General features: G+C 40.2%; 2 protein-coding genes across 3 annotated transcripts in view; one reads left to right on the forward strand and one right to left on the reverse strand.

Annotated features, from left to right (window-relative positions):
- The window catches only part of CCDC25 (coiled-coil domain containing 25), a 40,726-nt gene extending 22,096 nt beyond the window's left edge, over positions 1 to 18,630 (reverse strand). The window contains exons 1-4 of one of the 2 annotated variants that reach the window (XM_007097188.3): positions 18,487 to 18,630; positions 13,218 to 13,265; positions 7,723 to 7,762; positions 2,936 to 2,987 (exon numbers count right to left, since the gene is read on the reverse strand). In XM_007097188.3, coding sequence (XP_007097250.2) covers positions 2,936 to 2,987; positions 7,723 to 7,762; positions 13,218 to 13,265; positions 18,487 to 18,514 — 168 coding nt within the window. In that variant the 5' untranslated portion in view covers positions 18,515 to 18,630. The remainder of the gene's footprint in view (positions 1 to 2,935; positions 2,988 to 7,722; positions 7,763 to 13,217; positions 13,266 to 18,486) is intronic. The other variant, XM_015544240.2, reaches the window with a different exon arrangement.
- A 561-nt stretch (positions 18,631 to 19,191) lies between these two features.
- The window catches only part of ESCO2 (establishment of sister chromatid cohesion N-acetyltransferase 2), a 30,086-nt gene continuing 25,246 nt past the window's right edge, over positions 19,192 to 24,031 (forward strand). Inside the window, exons 1-4 of the mRNA XM_007097104.3 lie at positions 19,192 to 19,287; positions 19,420 to 20,257; positions 21,266 to 21,334; positions 23,016 to 23,829. Coding sequence (XP_007097166.1) covers positions 21,282 to 21,334; positions 23,016 to 23,829 — 867 coding nt within the window. The 5' untranslated portion in view covers positions 19,192 to 19,287; positions 19,420 to 20,257; positions 21,266 to 21,281. The remainder of the gene's footprint in view (positions 19,288 to 19,419; positions 20,258 to 21,265; positions 21,335 to 23,015; positions 23,830 to 24,031) is intronic.

The raw sequence follows: 24,031 nt of genomic DNA on the forward strand, positions 1-24,031 counted from the left end.
ACAACACAGTTCTCAAAAATATCAACAGTATAAATAAAGATGGGGCACAATGTTTAACCTTGCTAGTAAATTAAGAAGTGAATATTATAACCATAATGAAATAGCATCTTGCATTTATTGAAAAATTGTCAAAAGGTTGCTATATTTTTTAAGTTATAAAATCCCAGGAAGGTCTGGAAAACCTGTATATATCAGGTAGCATTTTAAGCTAGCGCAATATTTTTAGAGGGCAATCTGGTCTTTGAAACATCTCCCAAATGCTTCTATCTTCTGGCTCAGCGATTCTACTTCTGAAAAAAAATTTTTTTTAATGTTTTTATTTTTGAGACAGAGAGACAGAGCATGAGCAGGGGAGGGGCAGAGAGAGAGGGAGACACAGAATCCAAAGCAGACTCCAGGCTCTGAGCTGTCAGCACACAGCCTGACGCAGGGCTCGAACTCACAAACTGTGAGATCATGACCTGAGCTGAAGTCGGATGCTTAACCAACTGAGCCACGCAGGCACCCTGAGAATTATTGTAAAAAAACCCAATTCAAAAAGAAAAACAGAAAGTGGTTCATAAAAAAAAAACTTCGTGTTGGGGATTCATGATGCTGAAAACTATAAACAACTTATATTCTGACAGGGGAGCTTTCGGACAGGGGAGCCAGGTAACTGTGGCATATCAACTCAAAGCAGCCAGTCAAAACAATAAATATGAAAATAATACAGTAACATGAAAAAGTTTTCAAACTGTCACGTGAAAGAGTAATACAATCAACTAGGGGAATTAAAAATTGTTGTAATAATACAATCAACAGGATGGAATATAAATGGAGACAAAAGAATTGGAGTGCATGGCATGACATCACTGAAAGGCATGGGGTAAAAAAAAAAGCAGCTTACAAATAACTTTGGAAAACAGCATTTCAACTGGAAACTGTAAGGCAAAAAGACAAAAATAACTGCACATATAAACAGCATACTTTAGTTGATAAAGTTGTTTCGTATGGGGATAAAGCTTAACACATCTGAAACCACTTCCACATATAGTGGGAGTCAAAAAGCAAATAGATGGTAGATGGTGGGAACCAGGCTTCTCACTGTGAGAAGGAATTAATAGAGAAGCAAAGAGAAAAGACTAGAATGGCCTCTATAATAACAGATTCATCACAGACATCAGTTTGAGCTCATGCTTAACATAGATACAGATAGAGAAACAATCCAACATACGAATTACTAACGTGGGTTAATATACATACATGTACTTCCTAGCTCTTTCTGCTGAGAGGGCCTAGAAGCAATGACACTCTAGGAGCAGTGAGCACACCAAGTCCAGATCTTGGCTCCTAAATACAATTCCCCAGTAAAAGGAATCAGGGTTCCTTGGAGAAAGGCCCGATTCTAGGACTGGGGCAGGGAAAATACAAGAAGAGCCTACACCATCTTAGAGTGTCACAAAGGAAGTGCTCAAAAACCAAAAGGATGGGAGCATATCAAAGCAACACAGGAGCCAAGCTGAAAGAGCTCCAACCAAAGCTGGAACAATTTCAGCAACCAAATAACATAGAACCGATTATAACCTGAAGTATAAAATAAATGTATGAGTCCATACTGATACACGTAAACTACTGTAATATGTAGGGGAGAAGAGATAGAATCTTCTTTCTAAGTTTATGTAGATACTCCCCACTCCAAGAAGTGAAGCTTAATTCCATCCCCTCCCCTACAAGTATGGGTTGGACTCGGTGATCTGTGTCCAAATAACAGAGTATGGGAGAGGGGAGGAAACCTGGCAAACACTGGCCTGGCCAGGAGATGAAGGTTAGCATCACTGGTGATAAATCCTACTAATGCACGTGCCCCTGACATGATGTGATGAGGAGGGCACTCCACTCCTGTGCTATTCTTCCTCCAAAACCCGTAACTCCAGTCATGAGAAAAACATCGGATAAACTCAAATTGAGGGGCCTTCTGTAAAAAAACCTGACCAGTACTTCTCAAATTGCCATGCTCATGAAAAACAGGGAAAATCTCACTTTCAGAGCGTGAACTGTCACAGACCAGAGACTAGGCAGACGTGACAACTAAACACAACATGGGACACTAGACTGGATCCTGGAACAGAAAAAGGACATTAACGGAAAAACTGGTGAAATCAAAATAGAGCCCGGAGCTTAGTGAACAGTAACATACCAATGTTGCTTTCTTGGTTCTGACAAATCTGCCATGGTCATGTTAAGACGTTAACAATGGGGGAAGCCAGGCATGGGGTATATGGGAACCCCATGTAGTATACACTATTTCTGCAACTTCTCTGTAAATCTAAAAGCATTCCAAAATAGGACATTTAAAAAAAAAAAAAAAAAAAAAGGCAATACACATACCAAGTACGTATACCCTATGATTCAACTGTATAAAACATATGAATGTTAAGGCATTAGAAATAATAGTGGTCTTATGTTACTAGGAAACATTGCATCTTTTTCCTTTACTATTATAATGCTGTGTTAAATGTCCCAAAGAAGCCCCGATAACTGGGAACATCTATCCTTGGTGAGGCAGGACAATCACATGAGTGTGAGAAAAAGGAACCACATGTGATCTCCACTGGAGAAGACAGAAGGTCCAGAACTGTCAACTGAAATGAAAGGGAGAGAGAGCAGAGGTGACGAACATACCTAAAGTTGCAGGATAATTAGAGCAGTGGTTCTAGCTAAGGTACATACACTATGTCCCCTTTCAAGTTTCAAAGTCACCAGAATTTCCCTTTGTCATTTTCTGGGTCAGGGGTAGGACAGCTCTTCATTTGCTACCTTTTTTTATCTTTTGCACATATTTATTATTTTAAGCAATTTAACTGCCAAAAAAAAAAAAAAAAAAAAAAAGACAGAGGACAAGAGAGGATGCTCATCACTAAAGAAAAAGCATGAGTCCATGTTTAAATCCAGTTACCTTATGTAATCGAAGGTATACATGAGCCGAAGAGAGTTTGTCCACGTGAAACCTACAAAGAATGAAAACTACTTTTAGCAAGAGGTACAAGACAACCATCTCCTCAGGCCCCTTTCATTTAAAGCATTCCAATCCAAAAAGTATTAACTCAGTGCTTACTACATGTGAAGCACCATGGGGAGTAAAAACACGATCACTGCCTCCAAAGGGCTCACTGTCAACTGGGAGAGGTAAGGTAAACAGGGCAAGTTCTGCAGCTGCATGAGACTAAGAGCCAAGCTGAATACTAGAGACAATAAATGGCAATGCCTTGGAAAGGGCAATTTTTTTTCAAGTGAGAAAGAGCTATCAGTGATCACAAACTCCACTGATCAACTGAGACTCAGAGGGTATCTGACTAAAACACAGGACGTAGAGAAAACACAGGGAAAGGAATTTCAGGTGAGGAGAGAAGGGAATGAAAGAAGTCATCAAGATCCACGGTGTTGCAAGCCTGGGAGACTGGCAGGACTACAGAGGAAAATACTTTACAGGTGGAGAAGGCACCAGTTTGGGAAAAAAGATGAGAGGAATGGTTTGGGACGTCCTAAGTTTAAAAACAATCCAAAGAGAAGTACAGAGTTGGACAAGCCATAAAATGGGTCAGACCAACAATTCATCCCTCCTTGTATCTGACAATGGCACTAATATGTTTTCTGGGAAAGCACGGGGATTGCCCTTTATAATACAGTCCTAAAAAAATCCCAATGTCCTAAATTTACCTTTCATTAAGCCTCTATCATCCACCAATTGAAAGAAACCTTTCTAAACTTAATTCCTTTTACACCCTAGTCTAACATTTGGAGATATTTACCAAATAAAGTTGACGTTCTCTCTTTCCAGCTTCCAGAGATGCCCCCAGAATTCTCGCACCAAACAATGGTAACACATGATGGTCACTTTGGGATTCTGATAACATTAGTCATCTCTTCCTTACTCCTCATCTTTCTAGACTGAAGAGTGTTCAGTAAAACCCTAAGGAGGCACCGCTACATCCCATTATATATTTCTCTAGACATTTTCTTAGCATTAATGTGTTTTTAGAAGTGAAAATGGTCACACACTCATGCCTACTGTAAGACGTGGACAGCATGATTCTATACAAATGTTAAGACTATGGTGTTTCTAATGCCCTCTTAAGGAAGTTAAGCATTTTGCTAGTCACCATGGATACAGAAAAATACTACACATTTTTGGCAGTCTGTGATACCTCTAGGTTTTTTGTGTTGTTTGGTTTTTTTTTTTTTTTTTTAACATGTATTCATTTTTGAGAGACAGAGTGTGAGCAGGGGAGGGACAGAGAGAGAGGAAGACACAGAATCCAAAGCAGGCTCCAGGCTCTGAGCTGTCAGCACAAAGCCCAATGCGGGGCTCAAACTCACAGACCGTGAGATCATGACCTGAGCTGGAGTCCCACGTTTAACAGACTGAGCCACCCAGGCGCCCCCTCTAGGTTTTATTATTATCCATTACTGGTAACCAGAATTGGACATTGATTTATTTTTCTCATATAAGATTTATATTCCCTATAAGAGATTCCTACTGATTACTGTCTTTAGCTTGGCCTTTTCCACTGAAAAAAAATGTGTTTTTGCAAATCCAGAAATTATGTATCTAATTATCCTCTTTCAGGATCTTAGGAAGCAAGTTCAGTTGAAAAGTAACTTGCCCCATTCTGACTAGTCTTAAGCCAATTCTCTATTTATAACAACTCTTTCCTACATACCCATAATAAATCAATTGTATCCTGATTTTTCTTAAAGGTCTGACATGGAATTTTGTCCAAAGAGATACATAAGTAATTCAATGTCTATCTGATGGAGTCATACAAAAGTAATCAAAATCCTAAAACACACACGGGAATATCACTGCTGATGCACAGAGCAACTCCAGGCTGGGAGGTATATTGCTACAAGGGCAGGGGGAATGTGTGGAAGTGTGGGGCTTTGGTTGCACTGTAAATCAAAAAAGCCAGCTCCCTAAACAAACTATCTTGGGGAGGTTCCTTAAAAAAAACCTTCCCAAACCTCCCAAAATGTTTACTCCGAAAAGTTTAAATTATGCGTAGTAGAGTTCCCTATTTCCTTCTGGTCCTTGTTATCGTCCTCTCCCTACTTAATCACTGTTTTCTTTACTGAATGCAGAGACTAAAAAGTTCAGTAAATGAGCACCAATGACCTGGGGATGCGGACGCAGGGCCTCAGAAGCTGGGCAATTGAACTCCTGAAAGTGGGGTCCCTGGAGATACTATTTTTTGGGGGTTTGGAGGCAGTAAACACACACTATTTCTATCTTCTTTTGTTTAAAGATAAATTCAGTTCCATTCTCATTTAGTCCTGGGAAAATCCTTTCCTTAAAGTTGTTTTCTGGTATAAACTCAGATGCTGATATCCACGCAGGTGAAGTTCTAAGGTTTACCTCAGAGTGAACCAGGTTGAAATGTGCCCTGGGGAATATCGATCAACTGAATCATTCTTAGCATGCCCAGGAATGTTTCCAGGATTGACACAACAGTCTTGAAATTTAGGGCTGGCTATTCTACCTCACAGCAGACCTCGAATAGCTTCTCAAAGTAAAAGTCAATCACTTCCAGCAAGAGTCATGAATTTCAGGGTGTCAAAATGGGTATCTGTAGACACCAGTTTGGTTAAGTAGCATTCCAGGAGATAGTCAACCATAATGAAATCAAAAACCCAACTGAGACTACATAGGGCGTAGGCTGTAAATTGGAAATTTCTCTTCCACTTACTTAAGTGTAAAAAAAAAAAAAAAAATCAGGTAAAAGGCTGTGGCAAATTGACTTTTGTGGTACATCTGGATATGTAACCTTTTCTATGCAGGTGTTTATGCTTCAAACCTGACATGTTAAAACTTCACAGCAGATAACTACATAACAGATGCAGCCACGTAACAGATGCAGTAGCTCTAATCTCCCTTGACAGGATCTGGAGATCTCTGGGTTTTAAGAACAACTGGAATAATCCAGCCTGGTGACAGGTGCTCAAAATGGAGACACCAGAATGCAGTTACTGTGAAGAAATGTCCAGCAGAGATCATTTCTACACAGGCAAAGAGTTAGTTAATTAGGAAGTCAACAAATATTTTTTGAACATGTACCAGGTGCCAGGTCCTATGCTAGGTAACGGGATGTGGGACTGAACAAAACAAGTGATCGCTGTCCTCGTGAGGCTTATGGTCTAGGGTTCTAGGAAGGGAAGCAGCATTCAATCCAGAAGCCCTCAGCAGTGCAAAGTGAACACCTGAAGTGAAGGGGGTACCAAGCGGTGTCTCCCTTGATGACACTTGTTACCTGAGCTCAGCAGATGGGCCTGTGCTGGAACAGGGGGCAGATAAAAAAAAAAAAGACTTTAAAATTCCTCAGGTTTGTCGTGCCTCTTGGTTCCTGGAGTGTGGACGTTTAGAGAGGGCAGACAGGAAAGCATTTCCTGCTTTTTAAGTTAGTCTCTGTGTAATAGTTTTCCTAATAAATGTCCAATGCTGTCCACTTCATTGAAAATCAAGCAACTCTCCTAAAAAGTGACAACCTAAACTCTGTCTCTGTAGGGAATTAAATGAAGGATTCGGGCCCACACTTGGAGAAAAGAGGTCCGGAGAGAGTTGCAGCAATGGCCTGAGGAAGGAAGGAAGTCACCCTCAGACAAAGAGCAGTAGCCTAAGGGAAGAACAAAATTGGTGATTCAGAACTAGAGCCGGCTGGGGGGCCAGCAACAACCACAGCAGATCTGTTCAGTTTCTTTTAGCCTTAGTGTCCTCATCTGAAATATGGGCACAGTACTAAGAACTATTTTACAGGGCACTGTGAAATTGAGTATATCAATAAGGTAAACACCTGCCAATACTTTGCATCTAGTTAGGTATTCAATAACTAATGACAGTGTTCATTATTACTATCATTAAAGCAAACAGGATCCATGTGCCTATCTTCAGGGACAGCATTTGGTAGAGGGGTGTTTGTGGAGTTGTGGAGACCACACCCCACTCTAGGTGTAGAATCAGGCAAACTGAGTCCGAGAGTGTTACATCAAAGTAACAGGAGTCCAGGTCCTCCTAAAAGGTTCCAGGTCTGAGTGGTAGAAACTCCCACGTGGCATTCTAAGGCAGTTAGAAAAAGAAAAGAATGCAACTAAAATGAGGAGTTTTTGGTTTGTTCTGTCATTGCTTTTTGGGCTGGGTTTTGTGAGCAGCAAATGAAATTATCTCAGAAGGCAAAGAAAGCATGATTATTATTTTTTAAATTTCCAGAAAATATTTTAGAAAGAGGGGGTAGAGCCTGGATCGAGACAGGGCTAACTTCATGAGGGAGTTGAGAAGACAAAGGGAACCCAGCCTGTTTTCTTTAAAGCTGGACCTGGTCAGATGCCCTATCTATTCCATCCACATGGAAGCTTCTATTTCCCTCACCACTTCTTGTGAAGCCCTCATCCATCTTCTCAAAAAGAGTGGCCTGAGCACGTGAGTGTGGCGGTCTCACGAAACCACTCTGAGAAGACACACCATGAGGTAAAAGAAAGCTTCTGAGGTCCGGCCTCCAACCTCAGGGTTGCTGAGACATCATCCCCAGTCGACACGGCAATTAGAAATGAAGGGAGCTGGCAGTCAGCTACTTACCACCGAACATGAACAAAACACAAAGTAGGAATTTCAGTTTTCATCATAAAAGTGAGGTGGTTGGCCAAATCCAAGAAAGTATATAATGCATAGAAAGCAGAACCGAAATTGTGACTTACCAAATATCTTCAGGCCAGCCATACTTTATTAGATCTTCGTCTAGAGTGAGATACAAGAAAACAAAGAAAAGGTTAAAAAAAAAAACCTGTCAAATGAAAATATGCCAGAGTTTATACCAATCCTTCCCACAACTGTTTCTCTCCCTTAATGGAGAAAAGAGTAGTTGAGAGAGGCTTTGATGCCTGAAAATAGAGAAAAAAAAATTTGTAAAAATAGCTTTTAGAGTTGTCATAATTGATACAATTTTTATAATACTTAAAAGAAAGTTCAAGATATTTCTAATTTTTTAAATTGTATTTATTTATTTTAGGGGGGAGGAGCAGAGAGAGAGGGAGAGAGAGAGTGCCAAGCAGGCTCCGCAGTGTCAGCATGGATCTCACAAGCTGTGAGATCATGACCTGAGCCAAAACCAAGAGTCAGACACTTAACCGACTGAGCCACCCAGGCACCCCCAAAGATATTTCTATTAAAAGTTAGTTAAACTTCAAATTAGAGCAGCTGAGAGGTTAGATGAGGTCTTGGGAAATTGATTCACTGTAATAAACTTATTTGTCAAAATGGTTTTGTTCATCAGTGAACTGTGTTTTACTTCTTAAAAGAGACCTCTTAATTATAAAATAGTAGAAAATTAGAAAATAAAACCACCACCAGAAGTATAAAAAAGGAAATAGAAATCACCTAAAATTCTGTCACATATGAAAGTAAAAATAAAACAGAAGAAATAGCTATAAGTTAAAAGTAACTGTCTCTGCAGGACAAAACAAGGACAGGATGGAAAATATTATTATGATACATATTCTGTTACTATTTGAATTCTAAAGCTATGTATTTCTTAGATAAAAGTAAAATTAAAAATTAAAAAGGTCTTTGGAAACAATGACTACTTAATTCTACCATATGAATAAACTTTTCTATTGTTCACATGTTTTGTTTATTTTTAACTTTATTTATGTATTTTGAGAGAGAGAGAGAGAGAGCAAGCAGGGGAGGGCTAGAGAACAAGGAAGAGAGAGAGAATCCCAAGCAGGCTCTACACTGTCAATGCAGAGCCTAACGTGGGGCTCAAACCCACGAACTGGGAGATCATGACCTGAGCTTAAGTCAAAAGTCAGATGCTTAACTGACTGAGCTACCCAGGTACCCCTGGGCTGTTTTAATTACAAATGCTTCAGTTAACTATTTTTAAAATAAATATGTTCATATTCCCGATTATTTCCTTAAAGCATACTTATATTTGTAAAAGGTAAATTATTAGTTCAAAATGTATACTTCTGTATTTTTAAGACTAATAACATATATCACTACAGAAAGGTAAGACCTATACACACGAACAGCCATGCTAATAATTAGAAATGAATTGTGTCTAATACAAAAGCGTTAAAGTATTAGATACAAAGTTAAAAATTATAAGGCAAACAAAATGATTGATGTGATGACTTAAAATGTACCCAAGGAAGTATAATCTATCTAACTTGAATGGGGTATTCATTTTCCAGAAAAGCAAAAGGATGATAAATCTTGGATAATCTTAGAAACTGTAGACACTAGGGGCGCCTGGGTGGCTCAGTCAGTTAAGCCACTGACTTTAGCTCAGGTCATGATCTCGCAGTTTGTGAGTTCGAGCCCCACAGCCCCTCTGTGCTGACAGCTTGGAGCCTGGAGCCTGCTTCCCATTCTGTGTCTCCCTCTCTAACCCTCCCCTGCTCACATTCTCTGTCTCTCAGAAATAAACAAATGCTAAAAAAAATTTAAAAAAAAACTGCAGACACCATACATTTTCTGAAGGGCTTTGTATTAGCTTACATGGGAAGCAGAGCCAATAGCCAACAAGTAATCAAAAAAAGGAAAGGGAAATATAAAAACCTCTTTTCCTCAGTCAGGCAATGTTTGGCCTCCTGGTGACACCTGCTGGCTAATAAAAGGAAAACATCTGAAAGCTTTTTAGTGAAGAAAGTAAATTATTCAATTAAAAATGCACTGATGTTCCATCCAGCCCTTAGGCTGAAGTCATCAAGGCTATCACGAATAAGTATGATGTGCTAGGAGCACTAGGGAACAGGGTGCTTTAAAAATGTAATCTCTTTTTTACAAAGCAATCTAGGAAAGTTGGCACCTCCAAATGACTCCAAGGGCTCCTGGGTTTTTTTTTTCCCCACATACATTTTATTACTTTTTTAAAATTTATTTTAAGAGAGACAGAGTGGGGGAGGGGCAGAGAGAGAGGGGAGACAGGGATACGAAGCAGGCTCTGCATTGTCAGCATGAAACCTGAAGTTGGGCTTGAACCCACGAACCGTGAGATAACCACCTGAGCCAAAGTCGGACTCTTAACCGACTCAGCAACCCAGGCACCCCTCTATATACATTTAAATGACAGCAAAACTCGACTCAAGTGGACTCTAGAAAGAATCTAAATTTACATCTGCAGACATAAATTCTATATTTAGATTTATATCTGTAGATATAAATTCCTACAACAGACATTTAAAGGATTCTACGTCAAGCCCACCCTAACCCACTCCTCCTTGGCTCTCCCTAATCACATTTATGCTGCCCCCTCCTCTACTTCTACAGCACTTATTCATATTGCTTCATTTCACCTATACTTTTTAAAATAGACATTTTTTATTTTACTCTTTCTTTTTGAGAGTGCGTGAGTGAGCAGGGAGGGGGAGGGAGAGGGAGAGAGAATCTTAAGCAGGCTCCACGCTCAGCACAGAGTCCGATGTGGGGCTCGGACCATGAGATCATGACCTGAGTCAAAATCAAGAGTCTGCTGCTCAACCAACTGAGCCACACAGAGGCGTCCCTAAATTAGACTTTATTTTTGAGAGCAGTTTCTAGGTGCAGAGCAAAATGACCGAATACTTGTTTTTGCATGTGCCTCTCCACCTTTAATACTATGAAAACAGAGACTACATCTTCCTCTTTGGATGCTCAGACAGGCTGGCGTATGGGTCCACACAGATAAGCTCTAGCAAACACTGAACTAAAATGGAAGGAAAGGGGCGCCTGGGTGGCTCAGTCGGTTGAGCGTCCGACTTCGGCTCAGGTCATGATCTCACAGTCCGTGAGTTCGAGCCCTGCGTCGGGCTCTGTGCTGACAGCTCAGAGCCTGGAGCCTGTTTCAGATTCTGTGTCTCCCTCTCTCTCTGACCCTCCCCCGTTCATGCTCTCTCTCTGTCTCAAAAATAAATAAATGTTAAAAAAATAAATAAATAAAAAATAAAACGGAAGGAAAAAAGAGACCTGGTGGGAATGTCACTGGCACAGCTGCCTTAGGTCAGTAACACTAGCAGCCCAGCAGTGTGAGCCAGTATCAAGGCAGTCCTTCACTGTAAGAAATGTATCAAGTCCCCTGCCCAGAGTTACACTGTGCAAAACCCAGGCAACCATACGTAGCAGCTCTCCTTTAGGTGCTTCTCAGTAACCTAAGTCTTGGGTTAGCATCCTTGATATGGTAGAAAGGAAAGCAGATTTGGTTAGGTGTGGATCCCTATCTACTGCAGATAACCAGGGCTGGTTATAAACAGCCTCCTTGCTCGAGGTAATACAAGGAGATAGCATCCCTGGTCAGCTACATTCATCAGGATGGGGCTACGAAAAAAATACAAGTTGCCTCTGATGATGTAGGAGTTACTAAGAGAAACATAAAAACAAGTATACTGCAGACTGGGTGCCTCCATTAAGTCAGACTAGAGACAATGTCATGAATTCATTATAATGAAAAACTGTTTAAAAATTAGTTATTTTATTCTGCTGGTTTTTTTCTCTTGGCTAGGATGTAATAGGCTTGCTTATTCTGATTCTGCCTTATGGTAACCAGTATTACCACACAGTTCTAAACCATTTATATAGATCCGATTAAGAACTATATATATTTAAATATCGGGGTGCCTGGGTGGCTCAGTTGATTGAAGGTCTGACTTTGGTTCAGGTCATGATTTCACAGTTGGTGAGTTTGAGCCCCACACTGGGCTCGCTGCTGTCAGCGTGGAGCCCACTTTGGATCCTCTGTCCCCCTCTCTCTCTGCCACTCCCCACTCACACTCTCTCTCTCAAAATTAAACAAAAAAAATTTAAAAATAAGATTTAAAAATAGCTATTACATATATCACGTTATATATTTTATACATGTTTTATACATGTTTATTACTTTTTATGTTATGCATACATATATGTTTATGTTATGTTGTATGTTAATCATATATATGTGTTAATTATAGTTATATATTTACACATATCATAGTTACACATAACATTACTGTTCTTTGACATCTTTTAATTTTTGGCCTTACTTATTTCATTAATGTCAAATGTCCCATGCTGAAGAATGTTATTCTTGTCTCTTTTAAAGAATCAAGTTTAAACTGTTGTCAGTTTCAAACTGCACCTAGAACAGACACTGATGGTTGTAGGGGGTTAAAAGAGCTAAAGAAGCTCCAGTGGTGACAGCTGCCATTACTGAGTGCCTACCCTGGGCCAGGCACTTTACCCAGGCTCTTTGGTTTCACCTTCACGACCCTGCAAGGCAGATACTGTCTCATGTCCTCTTCTTCCATTTCAGCAATGTGAGGTTCAAAAAGGTTAAGTAACTATAGCTACTTTATTAAGAGCTGGGATTTTAAACCAGATGGGCCAGACTTCAGGGCTGTCTTTTCTAGGAAATTATTACACTAGCCCTGTGAGAAGAGCGATTGTATCTTCCCCAAGCGTGAAGAAGTGTAATTCTGTCACTTCTCCAAGCTCCTTTGTTGCAGATGTTTTCTCCCTCAGCCCAGTGCTGTCAACTCAATGCTCTAGAGCAAGAAAGCTAAACTTCTCCCTCTTCACTCATGCAGTCAAAAGGCCATCCCCTTAAACAGTTTTTCCTTTTAAGCTTTAGTTCAAATTCATTAGTGGGTATAAAAATTAATTGAGCAGGTTGAGACTAGCTTTTTAAAAACAAAACAAGAGGGCACAGCGAAGAGTATGGGTATTTTTTGTAAATTTTTGTTTTAGTTACATAAATGTATGCAATATGGAATAATGTAGTTCATTCTGAGGAGAGTGGTCAATAAAGTCTGAAAAAACTGTTAACATTTCATGACTCAAAAAGAGCCATCTTCGGCCTCAAAAAACATAATAGATATGTTTCCTCTATTCCTAAATGTGGTAAAAATGTACAGAAAATGAGCTTTTCAACCAAGTCACAGATTATTTTTACTTGACATAAACTAGCATAGGTTAACCTGATTCGTATCACCCTAAATCAAATGATACCACAAAAACTCTTAATAAAGTTAACTTTCTAATCAGCAACAAATGGTCTAAGAGGCTCTAATGTTATTTGATATAACTAAATTCTAGGAAAGTAAACCCACTGGAGTTAATGGACCTAACTAGTAGTAGTTAGTTGAAAACTCATATCCAACCAACCATGTGGGGTGGGGGGAGGGGGCAACTGACACTTACCTGTTAGAAATTTCAAAATCAAATGCTTTTGAAAACTTACTTTCATATTTATCCTTTCCCATGTAAATAGTGTAAGCAGATGAGTTAACTAAGACAAAACAAAAATATAAAAAACAGTTAGATAACTTCATCCCCAGCAAAACTGCTTCATGGGAAAATCAAGTGACAAATGCTTCGATTAGGGGTTGCAAGACATGGCCTGTAGGTCAGATCCAGCCCTGTCTTTGGACAGCACACAAGCTAAGAAATGACTTCTACATTTTTAAAGAGTCGAAAACACAAAATGAAGAAGAATAAAGCTACAGAGATGTGGCTCACAAAGTCTAGAATATTTACTACTGGGTCCAAAGAGGAAACGTTTACTGATCCTTACTATAGAAGCTACTTCCCTACTTTCATCAGGACATAGTTTAATACAACTCCAGTTTAGTCCTATAATTTTGCCGTCTTCAAAAGAGTTAAAAACAAAACGAAACAAAAAACCCAACCTTCACCTCAACCATTTAAAAACAGGTTCCTATACTTAGCTAAGCCTTTTCATTATTTAGCCAATATTAGTTTTTTCCAGGTGTGCTACACATTATAATGGGCTCCTAACCTATTCTGGGGAAACACGGTTTTCAAACATCTTCTAAATCAGTGATTCTGAACCCTCATTACACATTAGAACCACCTAATTGTGTCCCAGCTCCATTAAGACTAACCAAATCCAAATCTCTGGTGGGTAAGCAATAGTGTTTTTTTAAAAGGATCTCCAACTATTTCCAATGTGAACTCAGTGTTAGGAACTCAGTGTAAGTCAAACTGAATATTCTAGGTATGGCTTACCTTAGAAATGACATTTGCTTTACTAAGCTAGTGTCTTTTAATGTAGGCATCTTCCATCTGGGGTCAACTAAAAAGTTAACTTTCCTAATTGAAATTCTATCTGGGTTCTGGGCTTCCAAGCTGGTCTACCAAAACTTGTTTGACCCCATTTGTAGCAAAACTCCTGAATTAATGGTCACTGGGCCCCTAGTCTGGGCAGTTTGTTGACTGTCACTAGACAGCACAGAACCAGGATGTGTGAGTGGAGCTCTAAAGGCCAGGGAGCAGCACTCTTTCATTTATAAATTCTTAAATAAATTGCCTGTACTTCCAGTAATGAGAAGTTCTCTAAATTATCATAGTTGCCTCTCTTGGGGAGGGAAAAATCTCAGATCCTTCAGTCAACAGTTATAATGACTACAACCCAAAATTACTTGGAAGTAGTTGAGAGAACTAATTGGAAAGGAGAGAGTATTTGCATTCACAGAAATATCTGCCTATAATTGAGCATTACATTAGCTTGGTAAGGCCTTAGCATAGCCAGAACAGCCATTATAACAAATACCAGAAGTGCACAAATAAAACCATTTCAGATTCTCTCTGCACGACCTAGCAATATTCACCCTTTGATCCTACAATGTCACCATTAAGTACATACTATAATTACTCTATCAAGCAATGATGTTCTTTTTACAAACTAAACACTCATTAATTGAGACTGGTTAAACACACTATAGAATATCCATAAACAAATACCAGGCACCCACCGAAAAGAAGAGGTAGCAGCAATTAAATAGAACAGCATTTTTGTATATATAAAGCAAGATTCAATTTGTAAAAAATGAATATATAGTTGTATGTACATATTTACAAATATATTTTTAATATATGCACCTATTTTCTGTATATGTATGGAAAAATATACATATAACTGTTAATAATACTTACCTTGGCTAGCTCACTTATGAAATATGTAGATGGTTTTGTAATCAGACTGAAAGTAATTTTTAAAATGATTAAAATAAAATAAAGCTGTTTGTGCAGGCTAAGCCATCTAAATCACAACCAAGAGAACGACACACTATTGTTTGGACGGTTGACCTATAAAATGAGGTGATTAAGAACATAACTCAAATGCAAACTGAAGAATATTCTACAAAATAATTCAACAACAGTGTCATGAAAGGCAAAGGCTGAGCAACTGCTCCAGATTAGAATAGACTAAAGAGTAATGAATGACAGTGGAATGCAACAGTGATTGGTAATTGCCCTTTGTTATAAATGCATTAGGACACTAATGCAAACTGAACAAAAGCTGCTGATTATATCATAGTATTGCTGCAATGTTAATTTCCTAAATTTGATAATGAGGAATGTTTTGTGATTTTAGAGCGGGGGAGGAAACCTGAAGTATTTAGGGGTAAACTGCAAATTACCAACAAATGGTTCAAGAAAAAAATGTCTGTGTGTTTGTTTATTTTTGGGACAGAGAGAGACAGAGCATGAACGGGGGAGGGGCAGAGAGAGAGGGAGACACAGAATCGGAAACAGGCTCCAGGCTCCGAGCCATCAGCCCAGAGCCTGATGCGGGGCTCGAACTCACGGACCGCGAGATCGTGACCTGGCTGAAGTCGGACGCTTAACCGACTGCGCCATCCAGGCGCCCCATGTCTGTGTGTTTGGAGAGAGAGGTAAAGAGAAAGGAAAAGAAAGAAACAGAAGTTAAAATGTTAGAATCTGGGGGAGAGGTTATAAAGGAAATCTTTTATTATTTTTGAACTTTTCTTAAAGACTGAAATTAGTCAAAATAGAAAATTGAAAACAAAAAGGAGCAAGAATTCTCAATGAAGTTCCTGTCTATGTTAATAAGGATGAAAGAAAAGTAAATTGAATTATTCTAGTACTTTTGTTATTCTTGCCCAAATAATATGTTTGATTAGTATGGGAAGTAATTATCTTGATGGTACTGGATTCAGGTATAGCACCAGTCCACTTTAGAGACTCTGATAATTTCATAATTTACAGAACAATCTATCTGGATATAGAGGCAATTAAAAGGTACTAAAAGTACAGGAGGACTCAATGAGCTAAGTGTTGATACCTTGTGGGTCCATAAATCAGATGGTCTTGAATTAGTGGAAATACAGAAAGGCTAATGTTTCATTATTCCATTATGACAGGGCATGAAACATGAATGAAGTTAAAGAGATTTTAGTCAGATACTAATTTTAAAAGGAAAGGCAGAAAAACAAAACAAAACAAAAACACCCTCAGATTTTCTCCCCATTTAAAAAATTTTTAAAAAGTGGGGCACCTGGGTGGTTCAGTGGGTTAAGCACCTGACTTCAGCTCAGATCATGATCTCACAGCTTGTGGGTTCAAGCCCCACATCAGGCTCTGTGCTGAGAGCTCGGAGCCTGGAGCCTGCTTCAGATTCTTTGTCTCCCTCTCTCAAAAATAAAATAAAATATTAAAAAAATTAAAGAATATCTTTAAAAATTTTTTTAAATGGTAAACCATAAGTTGGTTGAAATGCTTGGCTATCTATAAGAAGTCATTTCCTGAAGATTCTGTATGTTCGAGCTCTTTTCTGTAATGGAATTATGTAGTTTTACCACTATTTAACTGAAAAGGTTATAATTTTTCCATTAACTTTGTAGTTTTAAAAGATTTGCTGCACAAGTGCATTTTTGTTAAAGACCAAATATTTTTCCAACAAGAAGCAACTGTGACCTTATAACAGAAGCCAATGAGAAAAATATGACCCATAATCTGTGGGCACCTGGGTAAGTATGACTAGTGCTCAAAAAATTTAGAATGGTTTTAAGGAGAATTAGGCAGCTAGCATAAAATACATTTAGTACCTATATACGCTGCCTGTATTTTTTTTAATGTTGATTCATTTTTCAAAGTGAGCGGGGGGTGGGGGGGAAGAGAATGGAATAGAGGAGCCTAAGTGGGGTCTGTGCTGACAGCAGAAAGCCTGATGCGAGGCTCAAACTCACAAACCAGGAGATCATGACCTGAGCTGAAGTCAGACTCAACCAACTGAGCCACCCAGGCACCGCACCCCCCCCCCCCCCCGCCTGTATTTTTTTATTCCATTGTTGAGCCTGTACGGATATCTGTGTTGCTGGGAAGCTAAAAACTGATGCAAACAAAACAGAACAGAAAAGACGAAGGATGAAAATGCTACCAGGGGCCTGTAACGATTTTTCAGGCTAGTGTGAATTTTATTTTTGATAATTTTAATAATATGGGTAAGACAAGCCAAATCTATAAAGGCAGAGAAATAGCTTATGGCACACTGTGGCAGTCTAGACTACTGAACAAAATGGTGCGATGTGGCAGTGTGATGGTACAGGAGGGGTGAGTGGAAGCTATCTGTATTACAGATTCCTTGGGTCTTACTGTTCTCATCTTTACATTATCACCCTATTCGAACCCACACAAGCAACATGGAACTAGTTAAACTTAAATCTCACCTTTTACAAGCAAGAAGTGAGAGTAGCAATAGAATAGCATGCGTTTTGACTAAGTTAAAAAACACACACACACACACACACACACACACACACATTAGTTTATTCAACAAGCATTTATTAAGTGCTATGAGCCAGGCACTAGGCTAGGGAAACAAGATAAGGAGATCCTGCCCCTGTCCTCAAGAAGTTTACACTCTATCCAGATCAAGCAGACAGCATTTAATACTATATAAGAGCAACGCCAAAAGTACACATGCGGTGTTAGTGGGGTGCCCCAAAGAGGTTTATCTAAGCAATCTCGGGGGGGGGGGGGAGGGGAGTAAGATCGGGAAAGGCATTTGAAAAAGATGGGCCAGAGTTGTCTTAAGGAAGTTAACTGGGGATTGACCAGGCAAAGGGAACAACATAAGCAGGAAAAACGAGGTCCAGACCGTAGCATTTCCTGGGAACTAAAAGCACCCTTTTCTTGTCAGCCAAAGACAAATCAGAAACACTATCACATGTCAATTTTTGATATCTGGGACATCAACTCTGCCTCTTTTTATTGTTTTCTGTTGCCTTCCAAGCCCTACCACCCTATCCTAGAACGGTACGGTGCCCTTCCTGTAAGGCAGAGTTCTTGGCAGGTATTTCCTTTCTCCCTCAAAGTGGATAATTACCAGGACGCAGCCAGAATAAAGGCTAAGGAGGTGAGGGTGAGACCTGGGATGGGGGTGTGAAAAAGCCCACAAACTCTGCCCAATTCCAGATAGCGAAAGGAGGTCTCTCCAAAGGAAAAGAACTTCTGAATGCAAAGACAGCAGGTGTGACTGTCCATTTACCTCCCCGCAGGCCGTGGTCAGGGGCACACGGGGACGACAGGGACAGATCCAAGTGGGGACCGAGAAGGGGAGGGAAGAAGCACCCAGTGACGAGGAGGCGCTTTAGGCGAAGTGCAGGCTGAACAGCAGCCTGGGGGTCCCGGCTTCGGAGCCCCGTTGTCGAGCTGTGACTGAGGAGGTCACAGCGCCCACTCACCGCTGCTGCTGGTAAAGTAGAACACCATGATCCCGGCGGCGGCACAGCGACTCCAGCGCGAAGTAGGAGCACTCAACTCGCAAGATACCAGGATACCAGAAGCGCGGAGGCCGCCTGTCCCCCGGAACTCCTCGCTCACTTCCGGCGGACGTCGGGTCGCGTCATAACGCCAGCCCGTCGGCGCCATCTTTAATCCTGGCGAGGAGGAAGTTATAGGCGGGCTAAGAGGCTATATTGGCTTGGGGGTTGAGAAGGAAAGATGGAGCTAGGGCAATTCGTGGTTGGAAGACACAGCGAGAAAACTCTGTCTTCTTGAAAGAAAAACACCTTTGGCCGATTTTATTTGCAGAACTTTCACCGAGTGGGCAGTCTTATCTTGAGGCTTATGTATTGGTTATATCTGCCACCCATCACCGCCTTACGGGTTCCCTGGCAGCAGAAACTGTTTGCCTTCTTCACAGGTGTTCACTGTGCTATTCACAGTACTTGACACTGAGTAGAAGCTCATTTTACTTGGAAATGAACCCGAATTCCTCCACCTTTCGCATTCTAGTTCCGCCACTTGTAAGGCGCTCCTTGAGCACACTGTGCTTCACTTACCTAATCTGCTAAATGGAGATGAATAGACCAACTAATACATAGGTTATCTTGCTAAGGTTAAGTTAATAGGCGTAAAGGGTTTAGAACTTAGTGCTCAACCAAAGTGGTTTGTTAGTGATATTCCCCAGAGGCATATGCTTATTGAGGTTTGGACTCTTGGACTGTTCTGCCTTTAAATCTGAGATCTCCCATCTATTACCGGTGTGTGATAGGGCAAATTCCAAACCTCGAACCTCGAGATCTAACTGCTTTTGTCAAGTTGGAATAATTGTACTCACGTAAAGCTCCTCAGCAGTTAGTTTTGACCTGATTTTTTTCTCTTCATTCCAACAGACTATAGTCTATTAAGTGAAGTGCATCACTTAACTAAGAATGTGCCAAAGACTGTACCAGGAGTTAGTGATCCAAAGATAATAACAGCAGCTGACAACCCAGGAGTACTTTAAGAACCATACGGCTTCCCAAAGCAAGAACCTAAGCTATATTCTATAAATAGTAATTGTTTCTAGGCCCTCAGTTTTATTCTCAGTAAAATGGGAAAGATAATACATATCTCAGATTGTGACAAGAAGTGAATGAAATAAAACTCGTCAAGCGTGTGAGACTGCCTGGCACATCACAGATGTTCAGTGCCATGATTTAATTTTTTTAATTTAAGTTGAAAAATTAAAAAAATGAACTAGAAATCTAACGTTATTACCAATAAAAAAAACGTTAAACTAAAGACAAAGTTTTAAATGTGGAAGATAACTGCCTCGAAAATCTTGGGGAGACTCCTTTGCAAAAACATGCTAAGCCAAGCGACACCAGAATGTACCTGGAGTTCAGGAGCGTGCCTTTATTCTGCCGAAAACTACATTTCCCAGAATGCATCTAAACAAGACCACGGGAAAGGAGCGCTGCGCTGCCGCAAGGGATTATGGAAGGCGTGGATTCCCAGCGGGGAGAGTGAGTTTCACCTGCCAAGGGCGGGAGAATGTTTGGAGACCGCCTTTCGCACCGACCCGGCCAGCGCTAGTGAGCGACCAATCACCGAGCCAGCCCCCTGGAAGGTCTGAAAAGCGGCGAATCAGAACGCAGAGGCTTCAGCCTTCACGGGCGCGCGGTAATTTGAATACAGTGGAGGAGACACTGGCTCCGCTGGAGAGAGGTCGCCGGCTCTGAGGCTCAGGTGAGTGCTGCGGCGGGCCGAGGCGTGGGGTGGAAGACCGAAGAGAACGGGAGACTCTGTGGAACGTGGGGGTGCATGTCGAGGACAAAGAGCTTTAGCTCAGGGCTTGGCTGCTGGAGACCGAAGCCACCCACAGGTTCTCCGCACTTAGAGGTCACCGGGTTTCCATCTTTCTGACGCACTTTTCTGTCATGCCTTCTCTCATTCAGCCCCAGAAGAGTTTTCTCTTAAGCCGCGGCTGGACATTGAGTTCCAGAGACCCTGGTTTTCCTTTTAACCTTGAACGTGCTTGTGTAATACTTTTTTAAACGTACCTGATCCGAAGGAAGGGGAGGGGAAACCTTCTGTTGAGCCAACATACCATGCTGTCTCATGCTCGAGAATGAACGTGCATGATTTTATTTTCAGCAGCCTTAGGAGGTCCGAGGATTTTACAAACTAGGAAACAAGCGGCTTGCTCAAGGCTCCTCAGCCTGGAAAATGGGAGGGGATTATGCTAAACCCGTTTTCTTGCTGAACTCTGAAGGAAAGGCTAGAAACTGGTCTCTGCCTTCACTGAAAAGTCAGGCTGTTGGGGAAGACAGTTAAGCCAGCAAGAAAATGCCTTAAATGGCATATTAAAGAAGTGTGGGGTCTGGCGAGGGTAGTCACAGGAAGATATCCCCGCAGAATATTTTAACTTGGTGTGAATTAATCAGGCTAATTAAAGAGGAAACTGTGACCTGAAATGGGGTTAAAAAAAATACTTCCTCCTTGGGAGGATTATTTTCCAGCCTGAAACAGATGTACTAATTCTTTTATTTCTTGTTCCTAATTGTTACTGTGATGCAGTGTTTTCCTTTTTTTTTTTTAACCTCCATGGCTTAAATGTTTATTAAAGTGATTTGCTTTTTAAAATACCCTCACCCATGTAAAAACTTTTTCAGACTCTTAAAGTAAAATTTTGATATGGTGATTTTTATACAAATTAGATACATTTGGTTATTATAATTTTCCTATTGATTTTAGGAGTTCAGTTAAGAAGATGTCAGCTTTTACTCCAAGAAAAAAGAAGCAGCGTTCTTTGAGCTGTGACAAGTGAGTCTCATTTTATGGGTAGAAACTCTTAAAAAAGAAAAATCCAACCTCTTGTCTGTCTTATCTTCTCTCTTCTATTTCTTAAAATTTCCACTATTCCACTTGTCTGCTCCTCGTGGCTATTATATATTCTTTTTTTTTTTTAATGTTTATTTTTGAAAGAGAGAGAGTGAGACAGAGCATGAGTAGAGGAGGGGCAGAGAGAGAGAGAGGGAGACAGAATCTGAAGCAGGCTCCAGGCTTTGCGCTGTCAGCACAGAGCCAGATGCAGGGCTCGAACCTACAGACTGAGATTAAAACCGAGCTGAAGTTGAACGCTTAACCAACTGTGCCACCAAGGCGCCCCCGCTATAGTATATTCTAATTCTAGTCTGGAAATATTGTAAGCTTTCAAAATTAATTATTTGGTGCCTTTGGAGAGAATCAGAAAGAGCTGTTTTCTATGACTTGGAAATGTATGTCAAATCTTTTATTTCCTTGCTCCTCTCAGCTCTCTTATGTAATAACTAACGTAGTGTTTTTCATATAGTACTCATCTTTGAGCATTCTTTGAAAGTCTGCTCACTCAGTGCTTACTACATGTCTTAACAGGATATAAATTACTTCCCGCAGAATAGGCTTGAGGTCAGTTTATTACATAGAACTAATCATTTTAGGGGACATGTAGCCTGTCAAGCCAGGTGAGCTATAACTCTATAGGCTATAATTTGTATATGGCCACAATTTAGATATAGGTTTAAAATGTTTTTTAATGTTTATTTATTTTTGAGAGAGAGACAGAGACAGGGTGTGAGTGGGGGAGGGGCAGAGAGAGAGGGAGACAGAGAATCTGAAGCAGGCTCTAGGTTCTGAGCTGTCAGCACAGAGCCCAACACGGGGCTCAAACCCACCAGCCGTGAGATCATGACGTGAGCTGAAGTCGGCCACTTAACCGACTGAGCCACCCAGGCGCCCCTAGATATAGGTTTTGAAACATACACATACACATACCCACATGATATCAAATCCTTTTTTTTTTTTTTTTTTTGAGATTATTTTTGAGAGAGAGTATGTGTGCAGGTATGTGCCTGCAAGCGGGGGAGGTGCAGAGAGAGAGGGGACAGAGGATCTGAAGCAGGCTCTGCACTGACACCAGAGAGCTCCATGCAGGGCTTGAACTTGTGAACTGTGAGATCGTGCCCTGAGTCAAAGTTGGATTCTTAACCAACTGAGCCACTCAGGCACCCCAAATCTTCTTTGTTAACAGTGTTTGTTTTTGCAAACATTATTGGGACCTTATTTTTGAAAGATATTTGAATCCTTTGGTAAAGACAAAATTTGAGAATCCTATTTTTATTTACATATGTGGGTATGTATGTATTTTTTTAATGGGGGCAGAGGGAGAGAGAGAATCTTAAGCAGGCTCCATGCTCAGCGAAGAGTCCTATGTGGGGCTTAAGCTCATGAACCTGGGATCATGACCCGAACCGAAATCAAGAGTCAGATGCTCAGCTGACTGGGCCACCCAGGTACCCGGAGAATCCTATTATTAAACTGATAGACAATGTTTATGCATGGTTATTTGGTAGAGAGGATTGTTTTTAGTATGACCTACCAGTATAGTTGTTTATTACTTAGTAGTAGATTGGCATTAAATTGAAGCAAAATGATACTTATCAACGGACTTTGTTTCTTTTCATAGCCTATTATCAGACATCCCATCAAAGAAATTAATTTTGGACTTTGCTGAAAACGTATTTCCATCACCTGATCAAAAATACATTTCCCAAAGCAGTGATAGCAATGAAGAAAAGGTACTTTGCTCCCAGCAAGGCCATTTCATTTCAAGTTCACTCAAAACAACTGAAAAATCCAGATTGGCATCTGCAAATCAAGGTTCACCATTTAAATCTGCTGTGTCTACTGTATCCTTTTACAACAAAGATCAGTGGTATCTGAATCCATTAGAGAGAAAGCTGATAAAAGAGAGTAGATCCATTTGTCTAAAAACTAATAATGAAGACAAATCTTTTCCCATTGTGACAGTCTGCTCCAAGAAGATAAACAAAAAGCAACAAAAGTGTTTAACTTCTAAATATCAACCGAAATATAAATGTATCAAGCCTGTATCAAAGAATTCTAAAAAATCCAAGCAAAATCGAGTGGCCTATAAGCCAGTTGTGGAGAAAGAGAATAATTATTACTCAGCTCAAAATAATCTGAATGCTCCTCGGGTTCTAAGCCAAAAAGTCAAACCACAAGTTACACTCCAGGGTGGAGCGGCCTTTTTTGTTAGGAAAAAGTCCTGTCTTAGAAAATTGTCTTCAGAAAACAAGCCATTACTGGAACTCACGCAAAAGAATCCATCAGAAGTGATTGAAGATTCTGATGTAAAGACTGTCCGTAAAAGAAAAGGTTTTGAGACAAGGCAAGTGCCAAAGTGCTTGTTACTAGAAAAGGAACCGAATGTTGAACTGCTTTGTGCAAGAAGTAAAAATGGAGAGAAATTAATAAAGGTAAAGAAAACCGAATATGTCACTTTAAAAACTAAGTTGGCTATCTGAAAAAACTTCAATATACCAAAGAGATATATATATATATATAACATGGCTGAACAAAATTTTGGTGTCTTTGCAGCCCAGAGGACTGTTTTTATTAGCCAAATAATATAGTTTAACCACTAGAAAGAATTTAGGGCAGGTGCAATGATGGGACTTT

The sequence above is a fragment of the Panthera tigris genome, chromosome B1, assembly GCF_018350195.1.
Source record: "Panthera tigris isolate Pti1 chromosome B1, P.tigris_Pti1_mat1.1, whole genome shotgun sequence".
NCBI lineage: Eukaryota > Metazoa > Chordata > Mammalia > Carnivora > Felidae > Panthera > Panthera tigris.